A 23,857-nucleotide genomic window follows, 5' to 3' on the forward strand; every position below is an offset into this window, starting at 1 on the left:
CCCTTGTCATTTCCTTGGCTTGTTAAAGTTCATTCAGGCTGTGAGGGACCAACATCAAAAATGTTTGACTTTTGTTGCTTCAGAAAATGAATTGGGAGGATTTAGCTGCTAAGAAGGTTCCAGCTCCTTTTAAACCGGTAATTCGTGATGAGCTGGATGTGAGCAACTTTGCAGAGGAGTTTACAGAGATGGACCCAACCTACTCTCCAGCGGCACTTCCAAACAACTGTGACCGAATCTTCCAGGTAGTAGAATTAATAACTATTCTGTAATGGCATATATTTTTGGTCTTTGCAGGTTGGGCTGCTCTAATATGATGCGTAAAAGTGAGGAATTTAAGACAGAAATGTATTAATATTGCACAATATTCCAATATTCAGCAACAATAATGATTATAATAATTCTCATCAGTTTTCACGTTGACTGGGTTCCAAAAACATCAATGTGAATAATGTGAAAGTGGATCCTAATTAAGATAATTTTAACATTTGTAAATATTTTAAATATGATGATTATTATTATTCATTCTACCCCTGTGCAATATTTAATGGAAAATGTTGCAGTTTATAATAAAGTTACCATGCAACATTTACACACCAATGCAATTTTTACTTGCATTTGACAAATGTAAATTTTTTATTAAATGATTGCTAAAATTATATGGACACACACTACTGTTTAAAAGTTTGGGGTCTTTTGGTTTGGGGTCTTTGCTCTCCGAGGCTGCATTTATTTGACCAAAAATACAGTAAAAAAACCCCTAACAAATATTATTTATTTGTTGACAAAGTTGAATTTTCAGCAGTCTTTACTCCAGTCTTAAAGGGATAGTTCACTTTGAAATTAAATTTTGGTATGTTTTAGCTTACCTCAAGGGCATCCAAGATGTAGGTGTCTTTTTTTCCGCAGTAGTTTCAATTTTGATATTTTTAGGTCAAACCGTTCTTGTCTGTCAGTCATATAATGCAGGTCTATGGTCACTGTCTCAAAGAGCATGCACAGAGTCCAAATTAAAACAAATCCCCATCGTCCAAATTAAACAATTCCCCATCGTAAGTACACATTGATGGCCCAAGACACGAAACGAGCGGTTTGTGTGAGAAAACGAACAGTATTTATATCGTTTTTACCTCTTGTACACAGCCACGTCCAAATGATCTGAGAGCGCGGGCGGGTATAGATATATACACTAGATGTCGCATTGGCTACTGCGAAACCGTGCTCTCAGATTAGCCCGCGCTCTCAGATTATTTGGACGCGGCTGTGTTCAAGAGGTAAAAACGATATAAATACTGTTCGGTGTCAGGTGATTCCTTTGCCAAGCCAATACATCAGAAATCACTAATGTTGGCAAATGTGTGATGATTTACCTAAACCAATGTTGATTTACATTGAGCATTTATTTATGACACTGAGAATGAATTTCTGCACACGAGTGGACATTTGATGTTGCGTTAGGATATAATTGTTCAGTTAACCCTTTATTATTAGTAAGCAGGAAGTACTGAAGAGGAAATGGGCAAGTCAGCCTTTATAATGATCACTTATGCAACGTGAGCCCGGCTGTCTGTGTTGGTATTCAGATGAATTAGAGAGCTTTTTGGAGATGTAATTATGGTGATATGAAGATGGTTTCAAGCATCAGATGTGAATGACTATTTTTGATGCGGCTTGATCCATAACGTTGCCTATAGCATGATGCCAGCTGAAATGGGAGGCTGCGAAAGAGATGGTGTCTATGATTGCCTTCTGAATCCTTCAGTCTGGCGGATCAATGCCGCCATTAAACGGCTCTGTCATGGAATAAAAGGTCGGCGTCTGCGAGAACAACCATGTCTGGCTCAATTACTCCTTCAACCTTTGATTACCAACTTCATCTTGGCTTTTCTGAGCGTTCGCCTTTCATGTGCGCTGGAATTTTGATCCTTCATAATTCTCGGGCGGTACAATTGCAGCGACGTCTGCAATGATAACTTTCGAAACGCTCCACCACGCGCACACACATGCATAGCCGCTTATAAACCCAGCCACCCCCTCAAACTCCTCACAAACTGAAATTAAGCTGCATTAGAGGACTGTGATAATTTGAAAAGCAGGGCAATCAAATACCTTGGCTTAGCAATTAAAAGCATTTCAACCATTCATCTCCTCATCCTTCCGTCCAGCCATCCTCTCATCCAGCCAGCCACTCTTCCGCCCATGTAGCACACAGCTGCAGTCTGGCCGCGTAAGTGGGACATGGGCTGGCGGAGGCTTTATTTAGAAGGGTGCACATGATGCAGTCGTCGCAAACAATGTGACTGGAGTCCCTCAGCATGTAGGATTTGCAGAAATGCAAAAGGCTGTGCTGTTAGAGTTCCTTCAGTGACCCTGATACTTCCTCTGCATTAGTTCCCTTTTCTGTCAGTGAGTGTCTTTATAGATGTTTGTATCTGCAGGGATATTCCTTCATGGCTCCCTCCATACTTTTTAAGAGGAATGCGGTGATGGACGACTCGGCTCTGCTGTGCGGCGGGTCAGAGAGGCCGGGCTCTGCTGCTGTTGCCCGTAGCGCTATGATGAAGGTCAGTCTGCATATTGCTGTGTTGTAAAAACATTACAACATTTAAAGCTGAAGTGTATAATTTTTTTTTTTTCATTTCAAATGACTTCCTCCCATCCCAATTTAATATGCAGAGACAATTGTAAGTAAACAATTCGTTGGTTGATTTCACCAAAAAGTGTAAACATTTATAAGCTAGTCCAACGCGACAAAGTCCGACCAATGGAAAATGAGTGAAATGTTTGGGAAACCTGTTTGAAACATTCATTATTTTTACAAAAACACCAGTGGCAAAACCAGCAAATTGGTTTTAGGTAGTGATAGACCAATACACTAGCGTTTCTCAACCGGTGGGTCACGGTGTGTGTAGTCAAAGAAACTACAACAATAAAAAGTATAATTGTTTTTCTGATGCAAGACTTTTATTTTGTAAGGCTGTTCACTCTTCTGTCAGACAAAGTGCTGGAGAAAAATACATTGTACTGATTCAGTTGCTACTTTGAGATGAGATGTTGTCTGGCTATGTCAGTTTCATTATTTTAACGTTATTTTCATAACTTGTTACTAAATAAAAAGTCTCTCACTTCAGAAAAACAAACTATACTGTCCTGTCAGATGTTATACTATTATACTCTTCAGTTGCGCACGCTGTATATCACTTCACTTTAAACTGCAAATAAAATCATGAGCTTGCAACGTCGTGGTTATGTTGTCGATAAGTAAGTCATGAAATTATCACAAAGAACTAATAAATTGTGTATCTGGTACGTCATGTGTTTGCTGACAAAAGTGACTGATCACAACAGGTGTAAACGTGAATGTGTCTCCCTCGTCTACTTACGATCCGATCGACCAAAACGCATCTTAATACCAGTTTTAAACAGGGCCCTAGTCCCAGACCATTTATCAAAATAAAGCTGCAAAATCGGTCGTTCGGAAATCATTGTGGTTGTGACACCAGAACCACAAGCACATTAACACATGACCTCCTATGTTTGCAACAGTAACGCATTAACGGTTACTTGACTTGAACGTTAGTTTAAAATTCACCCGCATGGCTAGCCAATCAAAACAGAGGTCATTTACATCAAAAAAACTAAGTCTAAGGGGCAGACAGAGAGTGATGTGAAAGTATATTACAATTGTTTTGGTGCAAGAAACCATTATAGGCTGATTTTTGGGCTAATAAATAAAATGCTACAAAAGTGTAGAACAGGGGTGTCAAACTCAGTTTCTGGAGGGCTTCTGTCCTGCAGGGTTTAGCTGCAACCCTAATTAAACACCTGAACCTGCTAATCAAGGTCTTCAGGACTACTAGAAACTTCCAGACAGGTGTTTTGGAGCTGGTTAGAGCTAAAATCTGCAGGACAGTGACCAGGAGAAGAGTTTAACACATGTGGTATAGAATATTCTCCCTTTAAGTAAATAATGCCATCGCCTTTCCTTGACCTCTAAACTTCTGACAAACTGACCATAGGACTCGCCGTTCTACATGAACTATGAGATGGACCTGAGGGAGAACGCTCTGGGAGAGGGAAGCTTCTCCATCTGCAGACAGTGCACTCACAAGAAGACCGGACAAAAATATGCTGTAAAAATTGTCAGTAAAAGGTACCGACTATGCAGCCTGACAATAGAATATTTTTTTTGTATTTAAAGTTCAGTTGTTTTATATAATAGTCATGGAAGTGATTTGTTGTGCTCATTTATTGTTCTGCAGAATGGAGGCACAAACGCAGAAAGAGATTGCCGCTCTCAAACTCTGTGACGGACACCCCAACATAGTCAAACTACATGAAATCTACCATGACCAGGTATGACAGTGTTTGAGACTGAAACCTAGAGCTCCTGTGCACATCAAAGCCTCATTCATTCAAAGAACTGGGCTAGTTTGAATAAGTTTGAACCCTCTTTGAACCCTGCCCCAGATTTAATTCCTCCCCTTGCTTTTCATAGTACTTTATCTTAATTACCATCCTTTCTTTATCAGATGCAGCACAAAAGAAGGTTAAAACTAACTGGGGTGCATTTCTTAAAAGGATCGTAAGCCTAAGTAGATCGTAGAAGTATTGGGCACCAATGGTCTCTACAATCATCTTAGCTCGCAATGCTTTTGAGAAACGCAGGTCTGTAAAAATAATACAGTGTTGGATTTCATTACACAACAAAAATTGGTCCTATTTACTTTTTAATATGCATACTCTGTCTCTTTTTCTAAAGAAAAAAACTGATTTACATTTCCTAAAGGAAGTATAAGTCCTCACAAGGCAGCAAAACAATGGAATCTGTTTTCTCATTGCTGTGACAGCTGTGTTTGGAAGAAAATAGGCCGATTACAATACAATATGCCAATCTAAGAAAGATGGAAGACAAATCAGAATTAATTATGTAAATATGAATATGACCTCATATTATGAATTCGATTTTAAATGCTTAAAAATAAAACAATATATACTCTCTCTCTCTCTCTCTCTCTCTCTCTCTCTCTATATATATATATATATATATATATATTACAATTTAAACAAAGTTTTTGGTTTTAATATATTTTAAAATGTAATTTTTTTCTTGTGATGGCAAAGCTGAATTTTCTGCATCATTACTCCATGATCCTTCAGAAATCATTCTAATATGCTTATTTTTATTAATGTTGTAAACAGTTAATGCTTAATGTTTTGTGAAAAACATGATACATTTTTTCAGGATTTTTTGGAGAAGAGAAGGTTCAAACGAACAGCATTTATTCTATAAAAATCTTTTGAATTTGAAATCTTTTGTAATGTTATTAGTGTCTTTACTGTCACTTTTAATCAATTTAATGCATCCTTGCTGAATAAAAGTATTAATTTCTTTAAAAATATATATTAATTTTAATTATTTATCATCACTGTTGCTGGGGGCTAATTAGGCGTTTAGTGTGTGTGTGTGTGTGTGTGTGTGTATTTTTCAGTGTGTGCCAGACATCCTGATCCATGGTTCTATTCATTAGTATGATAAGATAGAGTCAGTTGGGCTCCTCTTCAGATCTGTGAAAGTGTGTATGTGTGTGCGTGCCCACTTGCCAATTGGAGGTTATCAACCCCCACGCTCTGTACCCAGTGCCGTGCCCCAGATGAAAAGCAGAGCCGCCCTGCCCGGTCAGGGTCTTTGTTCCTCTATACCAGAGATAATGAGAGACATTAGCTTGCTCTTTTTCATTTGCCTCTCTTTTTTTCTTCTGTGCACACACACTTGCACACTCATACACTCTTTTCTATCTCATCCCACCCCCATACAGCACCCAAACACTTGTTCTGGCGTTCACTTATTCACACTCATTCAGCGTATAATGAGACTGAAGCCCATTTTAAAAATCATCTTAAATCTGAACCTTTGCCAAACTGATTTTTTTTTCCAGTCCTTCAAAGGCATCATTCCCTCTGACTACCTGTCATTAAATGTACATCTGTGCCAGGATAGAAGGATTTTCACCTCATAATAACTATCTGTCAGTTTTGTGTAAATGCGATCATATACCATTCCATGTGGTTATTCTTGCAAATGGTGTGTTTCCCTGTGCTCACTAATTTTATATTTGGACTCTTGCCTCTAGCAGTCTCTTAGGCAGAATGATAGTAGAAAGCAGGGTCAGAAATTAACTTTTATATTAAGGGCCAATATTTGCCTCCTGCATTTTTGATTTCAGGTCATTTTTATACCTTTGTAAGGGTAGTTTTTATGATTATCTCATTGAATGTATCTGTGTTTTTTATGTCAAATACTTATATTTAACCAATTTCTTTCAGTTTATACTATAGGTCAGAGGTTCAACTCAACTCTAATTTTAGCTCCAATCTTATTCAAACTCACCTGCTTATAATTTTGTAGTATTTATGAAGATTTGAAGCGGCACTGCGAAGTAAATCTCGTTTAAATTCTGAATTACAATTCAGTCAGTGAACATACTGAACAAAACTCAGGTGTTTTCAGTGGATTTCTTGTTTACTGGTGAGTAATCTAAATGCATCTGATTGGCCGTCGCATTCATACGCTCAACAGAAGTGTGTGTGATTGGTTATAATTTTTAACAGTGCAAAAAATGTGTAAATGAAATGTTTTAAGCAATGTGAGCAGATCTGAATGAAATGCTGCAATCAATACTTTTCATTCATTTTCATACTTGAATTGTGACAGTTGTAATAGATTTAGTTTAATTGTGCAGGGGAAATTTTTGCCAATTATATATATTATGTTTTGTTAATTTTGGTGGCAAACCCCCCCTTAATTTCCAACCCTGGTAGAAAGTGTCAGAAAACTGTTGGAAGGAGAGGAGAAATGTGATCAGGATTTCTCACATTAGCACCAAGGATTAAACTTTCTGGATCACATGGATAAATCACTGCAGCATGGCTCTGAATTACTTGAGCTCTCTAATATGGTGAATTTATGTTTGTGTGTTTGTATAGCTACACGCATATCTTGTTCTGGAGCTCTTGCGAGGTGGAGAGCTGCTGGAGAGGATCAGAAGGAAGCAGCACTTCAGCGAGACGGAGGCCAGTCGTATCATGCGCAGACTGGTGTCTGCCGTCAGCCACATGCATGATGTTGGCGTGGTGCACAGGGACCTCAAACCAGAAGTACAGCACGCAACAACACATCCACTGTCATTATCGTAGATATACAACCCACATGTCACAGCGCACTCTAGGCCGAGAAGCCCCAAAGTGCAGTTTACATCGTAGTCAGGCCTCATAGTTGACAAGTCTTGCTTAATTAAAAGGATATGTTTTCAAGAAACATCTGCATTAAGTTTATGCTCCTCAATATTGCTTGTGTTTCAGTTTGGTGAACAGTGAATTAGTAAATGTTTATATTGGTAAACTAATAATGAGATTGTACTTCTTTAGGTTTTATTTTTCTGACTATGTAATGGAGATGTTCTTCAGTTTCTCTTTTCTCTTTGTAGAATTTGCTCTTTACTGACGACACTGAGAATTCAGAGATAAAAGTTATTGACTATGGCTTTGCACGGCTCAAACCTCCTGACAATCAGCTCCTGAAGACTCCCTGCTTCACTCTTCAGTACGCCGCACCAGAAATCCTGAAATACGATGGTTACGATGAGTCCTGTGACCTCTGGAGTTTAGGAGTCATTTTGGTAGGGCCAGTATTCACATTGTAATTGTCATGCTGGTATAGTATTTAATGTATGGGCACTAGGAACAGATTTGTAGACAATTGACAGCAAGGAAGCCCACTAGGGTTTGTGTTCACTATAGAGTGCTTCTGTGATGACGTATTTTTGTAGGCCAACCCGGAAGTTTGCATCACCCTGGTTCTCTTTCCAAAAATCCAGTAGGATTTTTCTATAGGCTTTTAGATTAATGAAGAAAATGAGTTCCGTGAACAACAAATGTTTATGATTCTTACACATCTTGTTCATCATGATAATCTTGACTAATGAACACGCCTTAAAAAAAAAAAAAAGGTAAAAGGTAAATTTTAACATTTTTAAATTAGCTAAAATGCCAACCCATTTCTTGGTTTTGGCCTACAAAAATATGTCATCCCTGCAGCAAGGGCAAGTAATCCCTGGGGCAAGTAGTACATGTGACCCACACCACTCTGCTTTAGGTCATTTGGAAGTATCTCCTTGTTCAGGCTTTTTAATGGAAATACAATTTTGAATGGTGAAGATATACGAGTGCTTCTGTATACACAAGCTTTTATCCTGCTTCATGACTTACTCATTTTGGATATGAATCCATGTCTTGCTGTTTCTGACACTTATTCAGTTGAACACCAACCAATATAAACAAACTGTCAAGCCCTTTTCCAAACAGCTTAGCATTGCTGATTGGAGTCATCACAGCTACCCTTAAGCGGAAGATTTCAGCCAGAACTTCATTAAGAGAAAGATGAGAGGAGATAGCGAGATGAGCCTGGGGGAGATGTCCATAGCTGAGTTATTTTTGTGGGTCCATTTCTGCCTCGCTCTTTATTGAGGAGCAGGACCTGACTGGGGGGGAGAACAGAGTAGTGCAGCAGAGTTTGACATGATGATCTCTGACAGGCTGTGAGCTGAAAGACCCTGGAGCTCTGCGCAGCACGTAGAGAGACGAGAGCTTATTTAGCTGTGTACATGTTCTCTATTTTATTTCACTTTCCTAACAATAAAATCTTTAAAAAATCTTCCTAAAATCCAATATAATTATAGTGCACATAGATCAACTTCTGTTGTTTTTAAAGTGCTGTGCTGTTCTCAAATACAGACAAATGGAAGAACGCACTGTACATCTATCCAGCACACAATGACTTTTGCAATGTCTAGCAAAAACAAATAAGTCTTAAGACACATTTTAAACATGCTGATGATGGGGGAGGACCCAACGGACTGTGATAGGCTATTTTATGACCGAACACGGAAGGCACATTACCTTTAAACATTAAGTGCCACCAAGTGAGGGGCAGCTGGTTGGCACATTTAAGAGACCTGTATGTGTGATTTCAGATTGGCAATAGCTCTAAGCTGGAAGAAGCAACCTTTCGAAACAGCTTTAATATGCTTGCGAAATTTAAGGGCTTAATCAAACAAAACCTTTTGGTTATGTAGATGACGATGATGTGTGCTGTCCAGGAACTACAAATGAAAATGGCCTTTGGCTAATTCTGGCACATTTACAGTAATCGTATGTGCGTGGTCCCTGCTGAATATATATAAATAAATATATAAATAAGTGATGTAAACTGATATAAAACTGAATGATTTATAATGTAAACACTGTCTTGTTCTTCTTCTTCTTATTTTTTTAACCAGTGATAGGTTTTAGCCATCCTACATTTAAACATCATCCTTCCTATCAAAAAGGATTTAAATTGATTGGATAAAGAAAAGTATTTACAGTCAGTTATGGGGGACTATTCTCCTCCATATCAACAGTGTTGGCATTTGGAAAATAAATTAGGTCACTTCTTTCATTTCATGTTTACTTCAAAAGTTAGATACAGCTCTGTATCATAAGCATATATGTGAAGATTTTTTTGAAGCCAAAGAGAAGCATATATGAAGAAAATTAAAATTGGTCCTAAGATAGAACCTTGAGGTATCTCGCATTAAGGTGCTCTTGTATGCTTTTTGTTGCAGTACACCATGCTATCTGGCCAGGTCCCATTTCAGTGTCAGGAGAAGAGTCTAACACACACCAGTGCAGAGGAGATCATGAGGAAAATCAAACAAGGAGACTTCTCTTTTGAAGGTGAAGCCTGGAGGAATGTGTCCAACCAGGCCAAGGATCTGATACAAGGTGAGATACAGCAAGATATGTTTAGAGACCATTGGGTAGTGTAAATAGGAATACATTTGTTATAACTAAAATGTGAATGTGTGGCCTACTCATGGTCCAGAGCTGCTGACGGTGGACCCTAACAAGCGGATAAAGATGTGCGGCCTACGCTATAATGCCTGGCTGCAGGACGACAGCCAGCTCTCCTCCAACCCTCTTATGACCCCTGACATCCTGGGATCTTCTACCAGATCAGTGCACTCTTGTTTCAAAGCCACCTTCAATGTAAGAAAAATGGAAGGAGGCTAAAAAATAAATAATACAACATATTATAAAAGAGTAGATGGGTGTGGATGAATGTTAATGATAAATACATAATTTATTTGGCATACAGCAAAAAAAATATTTTGGCTGTTTTGTTTGGGGGGAAAATAGTGTTCAGAATAAAGCTTGAATCTTTTTTTACATGCAATTTACAGAACATGCTGACAATGCAGAGTAGGACATTTGGATAAGTGCTTAACTTGTATATGAAGAGTTCAGATGCAAAAGCCTCTTAAGTGCCATCTGAAATTTTTATCAAGCTCGTATATTTAAGTTCAGTAATTTCACTTAAATAGCAATGTAAATTACCTATTGTCAATTAAGTAAAATTACTGAACTTATATATATACCCTTAATAAAAATGATCTTTCTAGAAGAAAATTTCAGATGGCACTTAGAGGCTTTTGCATCTGAACTCTTCATATATATATATAATTTTTTTTTACTGTTTAATACATTTCCTGTTTTAATTTGAAAAAGTAATAAAATAATAATAAATTATTATACAGTAAGCTTTGTATATTATAACTGTAATTTTGGCAGATACTGATATGGTCATCCATTTTTTCTTCCCCAGGCCTTTAATAAGTGTAAGCGGGAGGGATTCCGACTTCAGACGGTTGACAAGGCTCCTTTGGCCAAACGCAGGAAGATGAAGAAGACCAGCACCAGCACAGAGACCCGCAGCAGCTCTAGCGAGAGCACGCACTCCTCTTCCTCTTCCTCCCAGTCTCAGGATAAGACGCCACTGGGCGGAGAGACGGCCATCATTCCCCAGGCCTCCGTGAGCACGCCTTTCACTCTGGGCCCTGACGATGAGCCTTCTCAGGGCGAACTCCAGCTTACAGAGTGATAGGACATAACTTTCCCACTGTCTCATTCTTTCTCCTCACACTCTGGAAAGGCTGTACAACTCCAGAATTTGCATGTGGGGACCAACTCAAATCCATCATTAGCAATAGATGCACACCATGAGCGCTGAAGACCGAGCTGGAGTGAACTTCTGGCTCAAGTTCTGCATGGCTGAATATCTCTGCATCAAGTCCAGTGTCTCAAACACAAGAGAGAAGTTCACTTTGAGGAGCATCAAGACCTTCCACTGATGGAGAAAGAAGAAAAGCCGGCTTGTGCAGTGTCCTGACAGACCAGGCGCTTTGCTTTAGGCAAAAAAGATAAGGAATATGTATTTTAAATAAATATATAAATAGAATTTATTTAAAAGGAGATTTATTGTTTATACAGACTTCTCTCAAATTTGGTATATAATAGATATTTGGTATATTTGACAAATTGGTATATACCAAATACAACAGCTCCATTTGTGCTGGGAGCTTTATGGTGTTGATTCACATATTTAACTTTAATCTTTGACTTCTTCCAAAAGATTTTACTGAAGTAGCAACAACTTTAGGTGTAATAGTTTCCGTGTTCTGTGTAAAACTGTTGTTTATGGGCAAGGTAAAAGAGACCGTTTGTTTCACATTCACGTGTTATTTGAATTTTCTGTTGAGATACCTTCCTCAGGTTATTTATTTGTTCTTATAAATAATTTCTAAAGAGTTGAAAACAAAGCCACTGGCTGAAGGTGTGGTCACATTAACCCTTGCTTTGTGAAATTTTGTCACTGAAATCCAATTTTGTATTTTGGTTCAAGCTGTCACACAGATTTTCAGCATTGACCAACAAGAAACTGCTTGGTTTGAAAGTGACTTCTGTTTGAGCATTTCTTCGTGCATCGATACACTATTGACAGTGGACAATGGAACAATGTTTTTTTGCTGAAATTGTGCTAATGTGACACGCCCTAAAAGAGAAAACGCTAGAGGTGTTGACTTGGACGTTGAATTTCGTTACTCAAGGTTTTATGCTTGAGTATAATATTAGGCTGAGCATGAATCTGGCGATAGCTGTTTAAAGTCAACATGAATTCAGAATAGACCCATTTTAAATGAATGCACCTGGTTCTATTGTGAACAATTCTTTGGTGCATGTTATTACAAAGAAAAAAATAAGTTTTCATAGTTTAATAAAACTTTAATAACTCTTGCTTCCTCTGCAATGACTTTTCTATTCCAGTAACATCACTTAGGTTATCCAGGCTAAATGGTTTTTAGCCGTAGATTTAGCAGACTCACTTTTGATCTGGCTGTATTCTGGTTTGTATCACTGCCTACTTTTCATGATCCAATCAGTTCCTGATGGATAATCTCATTTCTTGAAAAAGCGCTATATTAGAGGAAGTACAATGGGTTGCAATTCACGTAGACTTTAAACTATGCGTCTGCAAAGTCTAATGAAACGCTTATCTTATATAAGATAACCATGACTGCAAGCCACATTTTAGCCTGAAATGAAGTGAAATACCAGAAGACATCTGTGGTTTCCTGTTTGATGGTGGCACGTTGTGTTTCTGTTTTTTGGCCCTGTGTTAGTTGACTGATGCTTCAAAACAGGCTGTGGTAGAGCCTGTGGTGTTTAAAACGATGTGCTTGCGTTTTTTCATGTTTGCATCGTCTGTTTCACAAGCCGTGAAGTTTTTGTGACACTGAGCTGAAATCTTATAGTACTCAAGTCTGGACAAGATCAGATATTTTCAGGAGCATTTAAACAGCCTGGACTCGGACTCGAATGACTAGTCATAGAAAATATGGTAATTTGAGTGCAAGTCCAAACTCTTAAAAATAAGTTCCAAAAGGGAGTTTTCACACAATGCCATTGAAGAACCATTTTGAGTTCCCTAAAGAACCTTTCATAGCTCTTTTCCACCAGAATAGTTCGCGTTCTCGGCCAGGCGAACTGGAGCCTGTCGCAAACTGGCCACGTGTTTCCACAGACCTGAGGAACAAACAGTGATGTAATGCTGTTACTTGTTGTTTACCTGACTATAAACAGTCTCAAATCAAACAGTGTGCATCCTGATGTTTGTACAGGCAGTGCGGCACTTGTTTTGCTGTCCACAGAACCGGTAGTGCTTTTAGTGTATCGGCAGCTTGCATAAATTCCTGGTACTATCATCTGTCCTTTTTGGAGATATATTGAAATGATTCACCCGCTCTCTCACACATTGGGTCTCTCTTGCGTGCACAGTTTTATTTATTTAGGTATAAAGACCTATGTAGTGCAACAATATTACATTGCTCATGAGATTGCCATAGAGAGTGACAGCTATTCTTCGCCACGGCTCCCCGGCTCTGTTCCGAGACCAGCAGGTTTTTGGAGCCGAAGTTGAACCGATCTTGAATGGAATGGTTCAAGAATGGACAAAGGCCGCACCGGAACCGTGCCGGTGGAAAAGTATGAAGAACCTTTTTCTACTATAAAGAACTTCTTGTACAATGGAAAGTTTCTAAGGATGTTAAAGGTTCTTCATGGAACCATGGATACCAACAAAGAACCTTTACTTTTAAAGCTGTGTCCCAATTGAGAGGCTGCATCCTTCAAAGGACACAGACTTCAAAGGCCACTCCTTCGAAGGCCGCAAAGGTCCGACTGAGCGTTGTTAAATGAGACGGTCTAGTCTACGGAGGATTGTTCTTGTCATCTAACAACTGTGACAGCTGCCGTTGAAGAGCGGCAGTAACGTTTGTTCTGGACTTTTTTGAAAGTTATATTTAACTGTCTGAAAACAAAGCAAGGTTCACAACCTGTCTAAATATGTTCACCTTGGTCCATTTCTCAACATTATAAAGAGTAAAAACTATAAAAAAAATCGCATCTTAGATGAACCATCTGAACTGCTTTATATAAATGTTTTGGTATTTTAACATTTGTATTCGAGAAAGTTGAAACCCAATACTTGCATTTAACAGTGTAATCCGGCAATTTCTCTCCAAAAAGTACTGTTGTTACGAGCGCGCAATGAATTCTGATGTAGGCTAGGCAGCAAAGGATTCATGTGTTGTATCATTCATTGCTCGTGAAATGAAGGACTCATTTCGAGGCCACATACGAAGGAGTCTTTGAACTTTGAACTGACTGAGCTGATTATATGGTTCTCTGTGTTTGTGTAGATTGTATTTTCTATTCGGTGGTGGCGTTCTATAGTTGAAAAGGAATGATTTTATCTTTGGCCCAAAAGGACCATCTGTATTATTCAGAGCATTATTCTATCATTTCTTCATATCTTGCTAGCACTACAAAACTATTTGAAAGCCACTTGAACTATACATTGCTATGCAAAGTTATTTTCTTCCTTTCTTACGTTTGTCTCTGTTCATATCCTGAAAGACCTTTATGCATAAGAAAATACTGAATATAAACGGTGCCTCATCATCAGGGCGAACATAACTGCCATCTTTAGGGACAGTCGTAAGGCTCTGGTCTCTTAAGTAAATCATGCATTCCACTTCTTGTGCACTAACCGAGACAAGACATCATATTGAGCGTTTAAATGGCGAGGGCTGGATCAGGACCCAGCGGCGGGTACGCATACATGCACGCACGCACACAATCAAACACACACAAACTGGTGCTCCTGCCCACTCGAACCCGGGCAAAGGACAAGAGCAATAAGAACAGCAGGAGCTCGGCTCACTTTCATGTGGCTGAAAGCTGCCACATTTGGCCTCTTCCCCATCACTGTTCTCCCTGAAGCTCCCTCATTACTGCCTCCTCTTTTTGTTTGGGTGTATTAATAGAACAAGAATGATGGGAGGCCGAGAGAGTCCTACATTGAACTCTCCTCTGGGAGTGAGGCTTTATTAGATGATTTGCTGTGCTGCTGTTTGTCCCACCGGCTCTCTGCGTCCAATTGCACAAACATGGAGCTTGCTTTACGGTCTGATACGTTTTTAGGGGGTTTTGTTTTAGCTTGTTTTAGCTGTTATGAGATTAAAGACCAGACATGTGGTTTTTCGTTTAGCGTTTCTAAAAGCGTAGTGTGAGCATGTTGTGAGCATCGGCCCTTAAACTGAACTCGCTCCTTTGAACTGTGCACTTCGTTTTTGTTGCTCTATTTTAGTGCTCTTGTAAATTGTGTTGTCTGGTTGTGAAATGTAACCGAGGGGCCCTGTGCGCTTGTATCTGTGATAGCGGCGGTCGTGGGCGGCTCATCTGCTCGTGGATGTGGGGTGATTTGACTTTTTAAACTCCACCTTGTTTTTTAAGGGGTTGTGGATTTGAAGAGTTGATGCTGGAATGGAAATGGATTTTTTTTAATTGCATGGAAACTTGTTCCCACTCTGTTTCATGTTATCTTTAGTAGAATTACCTTGTTTTAGAGGTCGCTATGCTTTTGCTGTAAAAATTCTTGAAATGTCATGTAAGCCACCAATACAACTTTTTACATTCTTTCTGAAATACCAGTTGGGTTAAATAAGATAAAAAAAAATTTAAAAAAGAAAAGAAAAGATATTAATACTTTTATTCAGCAAGGATGCATTCAATTAATAAAAAGTGAAAGTAAAGCATTTCTAATGCTAAATTTTTTTCAATAAAATAATCCTAAAATCAGGGTTTCTACAAAAAATGTAACCAGCACAACTCTAGACATTATTATTAATGTTCCAAATCAGTATATTAGAATGATTTCTGAAGGATCATGTGACAATCCAGCTTTACCATCACGGGAATAAATAATATTTAAAAATATTTGAAAGGGGCTTTATGTAGAATTCAGAAATCCTTGTTATTAGCGACACGGGTGGCTGTTAAGTGAATTGCAGCCAGCAACTTATTGCTCGTGCTCGCACTCGTCTCGTGCACACGTAACGTAAAGTAAACTTACAACAAGAGAATGAACGTGATTCAAGGCCTCGCCCTCGATATCTGCTCACGAACTTTATCATTCTTAACTTAGAAGTAAAAAAAAGTCGGAAATACCTTTGCAGCGATATACTGTTAACAACATCCAGACTCGTCCACGCTGCTGAAAGCGACGGTTAACATTAGATGAAAATATAAATATGTGCTGCGCGTTTTCCTCTCAGTAACAAAATAAACGCACAACAAAGATGACAGCGCTGAGAAAACAGCAGATAAGAAAACTTCTGATCATAGCGATGTGGATTTGTTTGGACTAGCTTTGCAATTCACGGCATCATGTCAACAGATGAGGTAGGCCTAATTCAATTTACACCGTTATGATAGTTTGATTATAAAGTATAAGCCTATATGTGAGACTTTTCTATAGACCTGACTGTGCGAGACTTTAGTTTGAATTAATCCATTTTTTGCAAAATGGCTCTTTCTTTATTATCCTGAACATTAAATACATTCTTTTCATCTGTCGTTTAACGGAAGAGAGGCTCTCATGAACGGGCTGAAACATCACATCCTGAATATCTCGTTTTTTATTTTTTATTATTATTTTTACATTTTCTTTACAAGCTGTTCACACATTGGCAATAAAAACGCAATTAATACATGAAACTCTTACAAATAGTCCCTTTAAAGACTGCAGTCCGTAACTGTTGGCGCTCTAGCGGTTAATAAACAGAACTGCATGCGTCTTGCGGAGGAATTGTAGCCGGATCTACTTCTCTCTGTTAACGTCCATAGACTGTAAGGTACTGGGTTACTCCGCAGTGGTACGACCCGAACCAGTCTTAAATAGTCCGAATATAAACATTTATTATAGGTGTACCTTAGTGATTCAGGATAAGACAAAAACACGGTTTGGAAAATGGATTCATGATGTGCTCGCTCATTATATATTTTATGTACATTTTAAACACAAAAAAGTTACAGACTGCAGCTTTAAAATACAAAAGTTATTTTGAATTGTAACAATATTACAGTATTTTTATGTTTTATTTTTTGCTGTATTTTTGATTTTTTTTTTTATATATATATTTGTACAATATATATATAAATACAAATATATTTGTATTTTTTGGCTAATGTGACCAGACAAACAATTTCATTTTGGATAGTTTGTTGGTCTTGACACAAAGCTTTTAGTCTAATACTTTGAAGTTACATTAAATCACGGGCATTTATTCAGCATTGGAAATCATTTAACAGTTTAACATTGAAAATGGATTATGTGAAAATGAAATGAACACAGACTGTACACTGTTTTGATGTATTGTTTCCAGCGCCGGCCACTTTCCTGTAGCCTGTATTTTTATTCTAAAAGCATCTGTGCATGTCAATGAACTATTGTTATCTCCGCTCCTGAATCTATAGACAAGGGGGTTTATAATTGAATGATTTACATATTCGTTTTATTTTTTACCAAAGACATGATTTGTAGCAGTGACATTTTTTTTCAACATACACTGAGCTTTAATTTTCTTTGTGGTAAAGTCTTTAAAAATATGTTTGTTTGGTTAGGTTGTTGTCCATGCGCTTCCATCCTCCAGCATTTCCTGCTGTGAAACACATTTATAAATTATGTTTGTTGAAAGAGTCATATTAAGAAGCATAGATAATTAGCACAATCCCAGACTTTACTTTTTTTTTTTTTTTGTTCCGTCTGATGTAGAAATGGACCAGTTAGGCCTACTTTCATTGCACTTTCCACAAAGCCACCAAAAAGCATAGTGCAACCAAAAAGCATAATACAGATTGTACATCATATATACTGTTTACGGGCTTATGTGTTTGATAGTGTAACTGCCGATGTACATTTGGTGTCGCAGCAAATTCAGATATTGTGATCGTGATGATCTCAAATGTAATGTTTTGCAAAGATGCTTATTTGTAAAATATGTATTTTTGCTGTTTATTGTCCAGTTGTTGCATTAAAGCGCGAAGGGAATTTTGAGTAAATCGATTTTAAAGAGAATTTTCACAGGCTGTTTTCCTACTAGTGTACAACCAAACGCTGCCAGCAAGCGGCGCTGTTTACACAGATTTAAATAGCTTGTTTGCATCGATGGCCGTTTCTGAGGAAAGAATTGTTTTTATTATGGGATGTATAGATGAGCTTTCCTGTCTTTAAACTCTGTACTAGTCCTCACTGTGCAAATTGTTTAATGTTTAGGCATTACATGAAGACCGATTTGAAGACCTAATGGATTATCACAAATGCATTTTTTAGCTAACTAGCTGGGCTAGAGTTTTACTCTCATTAATTTATTTAATTTGAATTATTATTGAACTATAATGCTTAAAAGCACCAAAATAGTCCTATTTATAGTGAGTTGTAATGCTATGTATGTGTTTTGTAAGTGATAAGCCATATACTACTTCACCACACAGTATGACACTGAACCCTGTTGATGTGTCCAGTGCTTTGTTTTTAAGATGATATACTTTTAAAATACACAATATACACGAAAAGGTCATATTTTCAACGATCGTGTGGTTATATTAGTCCATTATGTTGATACAAATGCGAGTTGGAGTGTCTTGCATGAGTGTTTTAGTCTCAGATGAGTTGAATCAGCTCCTTTTATTAACTGGTCTTGTTAGCAACTGTTTTCCCATTTGTTTTGTGATTCAAAATATGTTTGAGGTGGTTGTTAAAAAAATAAGGGCTTAAAGTTTTATTGAACAAAGAGTAATATAATTTAAATTGTCACAAAATGGAATAAAACCTCCAAATTCACAAAATGCTTGTGTATTTATTCTGATGTGTTTTTGTATAAATATTTTCCTATATTTTCAGTTTGTGTTATGTTCTCAGTGTTGGCTACAATATTCATTCACATATTCTCAGTATTATCCAATGTGTGCAGATTTTAATTGACTTTTTTTTAGTATTGAATTTATTAAGCCTTTGATTTTAATGTTTGATTTAGTTGTAAGTAAATATACAATTTTGTGAAAAATGTAAGAAATGGCAAAAATAAAGCAAAATTCATGTTTCATATTTTCTGAATTATGTTTTAATGTTGAATAATTATTGTAACTTTGTGATATGTTAAAATATAATCTTGATATCCCCAAACTCTTTGTTTACTTAGATTATTATATATGCAATTAAATAGGCCTACATATACATACATTGACCTATATTAGTTTGGGGGTCAAAATTATGTTTTTAATATATATATAAAGCACAAAATGATAATTACATTTATCAAAAGTACAACATGAAATTTGCCTGAAATATTTTTTGCTATTTATATATATTTTACTATTTACTATTATTTCACTATTTACTATTATTATATTTTTTGTATGTCTGAGTAGTAAGAGTTTGGTGGTTGAGATTTTCTGTCTAAAATGCTGATCTTTGGGGGACTTATTGCCCCCCAAAAAGTTATGATAAATTTCATTAAGCCATACCAGAGTGACTTCATTTACACACACACACACACACACACACACACACACACACACACACACACACACACACACACACACACACACACACACACACACACACACACACACACACACACACACACACACACACACACACATATATATATCACAGTTGCAATCAAAAAGCACAATATCATTAAGGGGAATAAAATGTTTGAGCGCAACTGAGAAAAACCCTCAATTTACTCCCAAAGACCTGCAAGATGACCTGATGAAAGGATGATAGGAGGACATTTTATGAAAACAATTTAACAAAGGCATCAGTAAACTATTATCGAAAGTTTATCAATAAGCATTTGAGTGATTCTGAGAAGGTAAAGTTGATTATAAAAAACTAAAAATCGAATTGGCTCTCAACATTCGTGTTCAAAATTATTTAACCCCCAAATGTCAAATTTTGTGCAGGACATTTTCTTTTATAACCTCCAATGCCTGTAAGAGCATATAGAAGCTTCAGTCACCTCTCTCTCCTGCAATCTCGGCCCATTCCTCACTTAATAAAGCTTCCAGATGTCCTTCATACAGTCAAGATGTCCGCTTCCTGCAACAGCAAAGCACCCTAAGAAGACCTGGAGCATGTTTGACCATGGAGACGGTGTTCTTCTGCTCATAAGCTTTGTCTTTTTTGGACCAGACATGATCCATGGGTCCAAAAAGTTCCAGTTTGGTCACATCCCTCCATAAAACATTCTTCCAGAACTCCACAGGTCTATATCCAAATGAATATTAGCATATTCAAGTCGGCCTTTTATGTTCTTCTTGGTCAAGAGTGGCATTCGGCATGTCCCAACATGAAGGCCATGCTTGTCTAGTGTTCTTCTTATACACTGAAATGTTTTTTCCTCTTTTCATCAGATTATCTTGCAGGTCTTTGGGAGTAAATTGAGGGTTTTTTCTCAGTTGCTCTGATCAAACATTTTATTCCCCTTAATGATATTGTGCTTTTTCTTCAAAACGGTCAATGGTTTTCTGGTACAACAAATGTTTAAACTTATGAATAATGCTGCCAGCTGTAACTTTTAGTGTTTTGGTAATCTTCTTATAGCCATAGACTTTCTAATGTAATAAAATAATTTGTTCTCTACAGCTTTTGTGAGATCTCTTTTTACTTGGCCATATTTGGTTGAATAATTTTGATTGCAACTGTATATATATATATATATATATATATATATATATATATATACGCACATAAAAGTATGTTAAATAATCTGACCATGGCCATTAATATTGTTTCCTCCAACAAGAAACTCTTAAAAAAATAAATAAAAATCAATAAAGATCAATATTTCACCAAAAAAATTTATCCCAATTTGACTTGATTCAAAAGCACAGGTCCATCATTTTGTGTGTTGATTTGAGCACAGATTGGTGTATCTTAGTAAAGAACTCCAAAACGCAATGAACGAAAAAGAGGGCAGAAAGAGCTTCGGGTCTAAAGTGGGAGGTGTTGAGGAGTCAATGGCGGGAAATACGGGATTTCTGCACGGGACCCACGTCTCCTATTGTCTCCCTTAAATTTTGACCAGGCTGCCCTGGCGAGCAGTGATGGGACTTTTTCTTTTCTTCTCCACCTCAGTCCTCCTGTCTCGCCCCGGCATTCCACTGGGCCACCAGAGAAGCTGCTTTAGAGTCGGGCTGCTCGCTCTTGGGTGGCCTCTTGTGCAGGGGGCTGCAAAGGGGAGGAGACGATGTCTTATTAATTGACTGGGTGTCTTGGAAGAAGTGTAGGAATTTGGCTGCGGGAGAAAAAGGAGAGGAAGGACTGCCTCGCAGCTTAGCCTGGACCTCCTACTCAATCATAAATGTCAACTAGATATTTACATTTTCTGAGGAAAAAAAAATGGAAGCAGTGCTATAGGAAGTCAATGCCACAATACTATAGTGTTGTAGATGGTTGCTAGGGTGTTGCTAAATATATTGCTTTATATCCACCCCACCCCACCCCCCCCAAAAAATGCTTTGTCAGGGGAAAATCACATAGAAAAAGGGTTTCCCTTACCGAAAAGTTCTGTGACAGTACCGTGGTACAGTGATGGTATCAGATGCTAATGAATGACATAAGAGTCCACATTAAAAAAAGGTAAAATCTTCGGACAATCTAGTTTAAAGCACGTGTTAAGTTCTTAGAAATGTACTCTTTGTATTCTAAAAAAAAATAAATAAAAATACTTTAAACTTAAATGGAAAACCTACGGATGAATGAATATCAAATATACAATTTAATATACAATACAAGGGTTTCCTGTGTGTTTCTGCATGTTGATTGCAACTTTTCTTTAAATTTGGCTGACAAATTGGGCTTTTCAAATGGCCATAATATTTTAACAAAAATATTATTTTTTTATATATAATTATGAAAGATAATGCCAAACTACTCAAAGAGGTTTCTTTTCATGAATTTCATTCTTTTAATGAAACTGTTTTCTTCATTATGATATCTGTACATTGTCGTTCAAAGGTTTGGGGTTAGTATAAGATTTAAACTGATCAAAAGATTTCAAAATAAGATCCTGTTCTTTTAAGCTTTTAATTCATCAAATACTCCTGAAGCAACTTTCCACAAGAATATTAAGCAGCACAACTGTTTTTAACATTGATAATAATAAGAAATGTCACCAAATCAACATATTGCAATTATTTCTAAAGGATCATGTGACACTGAAGACTAGAGTAATGATGCTGAAGTTTTCTCAGGAATAAATTACATTTTGAAATATACTTAAAAAAAGAAAAAAAATTATTGTAATAATTTTTCACAATATCACTGTTTTTTCAAATATTTGTGATCAAATAAATTCAGCCTCGGTGAGCCTCCCAACCCTAACATTTTTAACTGTTGTGTGTGTACCCCCCCAACTTCCTCATCATAGAAAAGTGTGTTCAAATCATTGTATGTATGAATTGCATTTTATGTATTTTTGAATAAAGTAGTAGATCCAGACCATTAAACTATTTCCATGATTAATCTGTACACTGAACATGTCAAAACACCCCATAATGGTATTTTGTAATGTTGTTCAAAAACCATAACCCTATAGTGAAGCTTGCTTTACAATAGTTTTGGTTTTCTACATGCACTGATTTTGACTATCAACCTTAAAGAAATGAGACAGCTGCTGTCATTAACCTTCCTTGTATATGGCAAGTGGAATCTGAAAAGAAGCAGCAGAGGTTTTGGCGTAGCGGGCTGTGGGAAAGGCCCGTTCAGGTTGGAGTGCTCCTGGAGGATCTGAATGGGCCTGCTGTGGCTGAGTGTGTCAGTGGGATGTGATTGAGTGGGAACTTCTCAGGGTACGGCAGGAGGGGCAGACGAAGGGGGAGGTGTGTAGAAGTGTAGTAGCTACCAATGTGGTCTCCCCCCTCCCCAACCTTTACCATCAGTGACCAGAGCCGTAATCCCATTACATGTGTCCCCATTAGCTCCGACGGGAGCCTCTATTGTCTCCTTGCGAGTCGGTCGGAGTCACCGTCCAGGCCTTGCTATGTTTGCTCTAGCTTCCCACACCCAGCTGTCCCCATGGCAATCCCACACACACAAACGTGGGTCGCAGGGTGAGGAGTGAGGTGAAGCGGCGCTCAGCAAGAGTTTGAGCTCATAGAAACTGAGGACTATGCATTTCTGTGCCTTTTAACATATGTAATGGATAATATCAAAGATTTGTGAGGCCACTCTATCAAATTGGGTTTTGATACTAATGGAGCTAATTTGAATTGATTCAATCAAGAGTAGGAAATTCCCTCGTAAGATCGTAAAGTTCAGTGATCATTATACATGTATATGGTATAAAATTTTTCTGTTAATTCATTTGAGGCCTAGTGATGCCATGATATCCTTTGAAGATTTGAGTGCTATTTAATTACATGTAAGGGACAATTGGCCATTTTATTATATTCATGTGGGACAACTGGACAACTAACATTCGAAATAAATGAATGAAGGTTCAAATATATATATATATATATATATATATATATATATATATATATATATATATGAATAAATTACACATACACTACCGTTCAAATGTTTGGGGTCAGTAAGATTTTTATTTTAAAGAAATTTGTCCTTTTTTTCAGCAAGGCCAAATTAAATTGATCAAAAGTGACACTAAAGACATCTATAATTTTTTTTATGCTTTTCACTTTTATCTGAGAATTCTGAAAAAAAAAGTGTCATGGTTTCAACAAAACCGTTTAAACAGCACAACTTTTTCAACATTGATAATATTAGGAACATTTTCTTGAACACCAAATCAGAATTCTAGAAAAAAATTCTGAAGGATCATGTGACACTTCAGTTTTGTCATCACAGGAATATTACATTTTAAAAAATATATTCAAATAGAAAACATTTTATATTGTAATAACATTTCAGAATATCACTGTTTTAACTGTATTTTTGATTAAATAAATGCATAAGAGAATTCTTTCAAAAACACTAAAAAACTTTTCAACAAAATTTTTAGACATATATTTACATTTATGCATTTAGCAGATGCTTTTATCCAAA

General features: G+C 37.2%; 1 protein-coding gene across 2 annotated transcripts in view; it reads left to right on the top strand.

Annotated features, from left to right (window-relative positions):
* The window catches only part of rps6ka5 (ribosomal protein S6 kinase, polypeptide 5), a 32,122-nt gene extending 13,495 nt beyond the window's left edge, over positions 1 to 18,627 (top strand). For both annotated transcript variants that reach the window (XM_082143237.1, XM_082143238.1), the window contains 9 exons: positions 84 to 245; positions 2,439 to 2,564; positions 4,020 to 4,153; positions 4,263 to 4,356; positions 6,988 to 7,158; positions 7,488 to 7,679; positions 9,666 to 9,825; positions 9,926 to 10,089; positions 10,706 to 18,627. In XM_082143237.1, the coding sequence (XP_081999363.1) occupies positions 84 to 245; positions 2,439 to 2,564; positions 4,020 to 4,153; positions 4,263 to 4,356; positions 6,988 to 7,158; positions 7,488 to 7,679; positions 9,666 to 9,825; positions 9,926 to 10,089; positions 10,706 to 10,981 (1,479 nt within the window). In that variant the 3' untranslated portion in view covers positions 10,982 to 18,627. The remainder of the gene's footprint in view (positions 1 to 83; positions 246 to 2,438; positions 2,565 to 4,019; positions 4,154 to 4,262; positions 4,357 to 6,987; positions 7,159 to 7,487; positions 7,680 to 9,665; positions 9,826 to 9,925; positions 10,090 to 10,705) is intronic.
* The last annotated feature ends 5,230 nt before the right edge of the window (positions 18,628 to 23,857 follow it).

Source organism: Leuciscus leuciscus, assembly GCF_965113295.1.
Source record: "Leuciscus leuciscus genome assembly, chromosome: 17".
In the NCBI taxonomy this organism is placed as follows: Eukaryota; Metazoa; Chordata; class Actinopteri; order Cypriniformes; family Leuciscidae; genus Leuciscus; species Leuciscus leuciscus.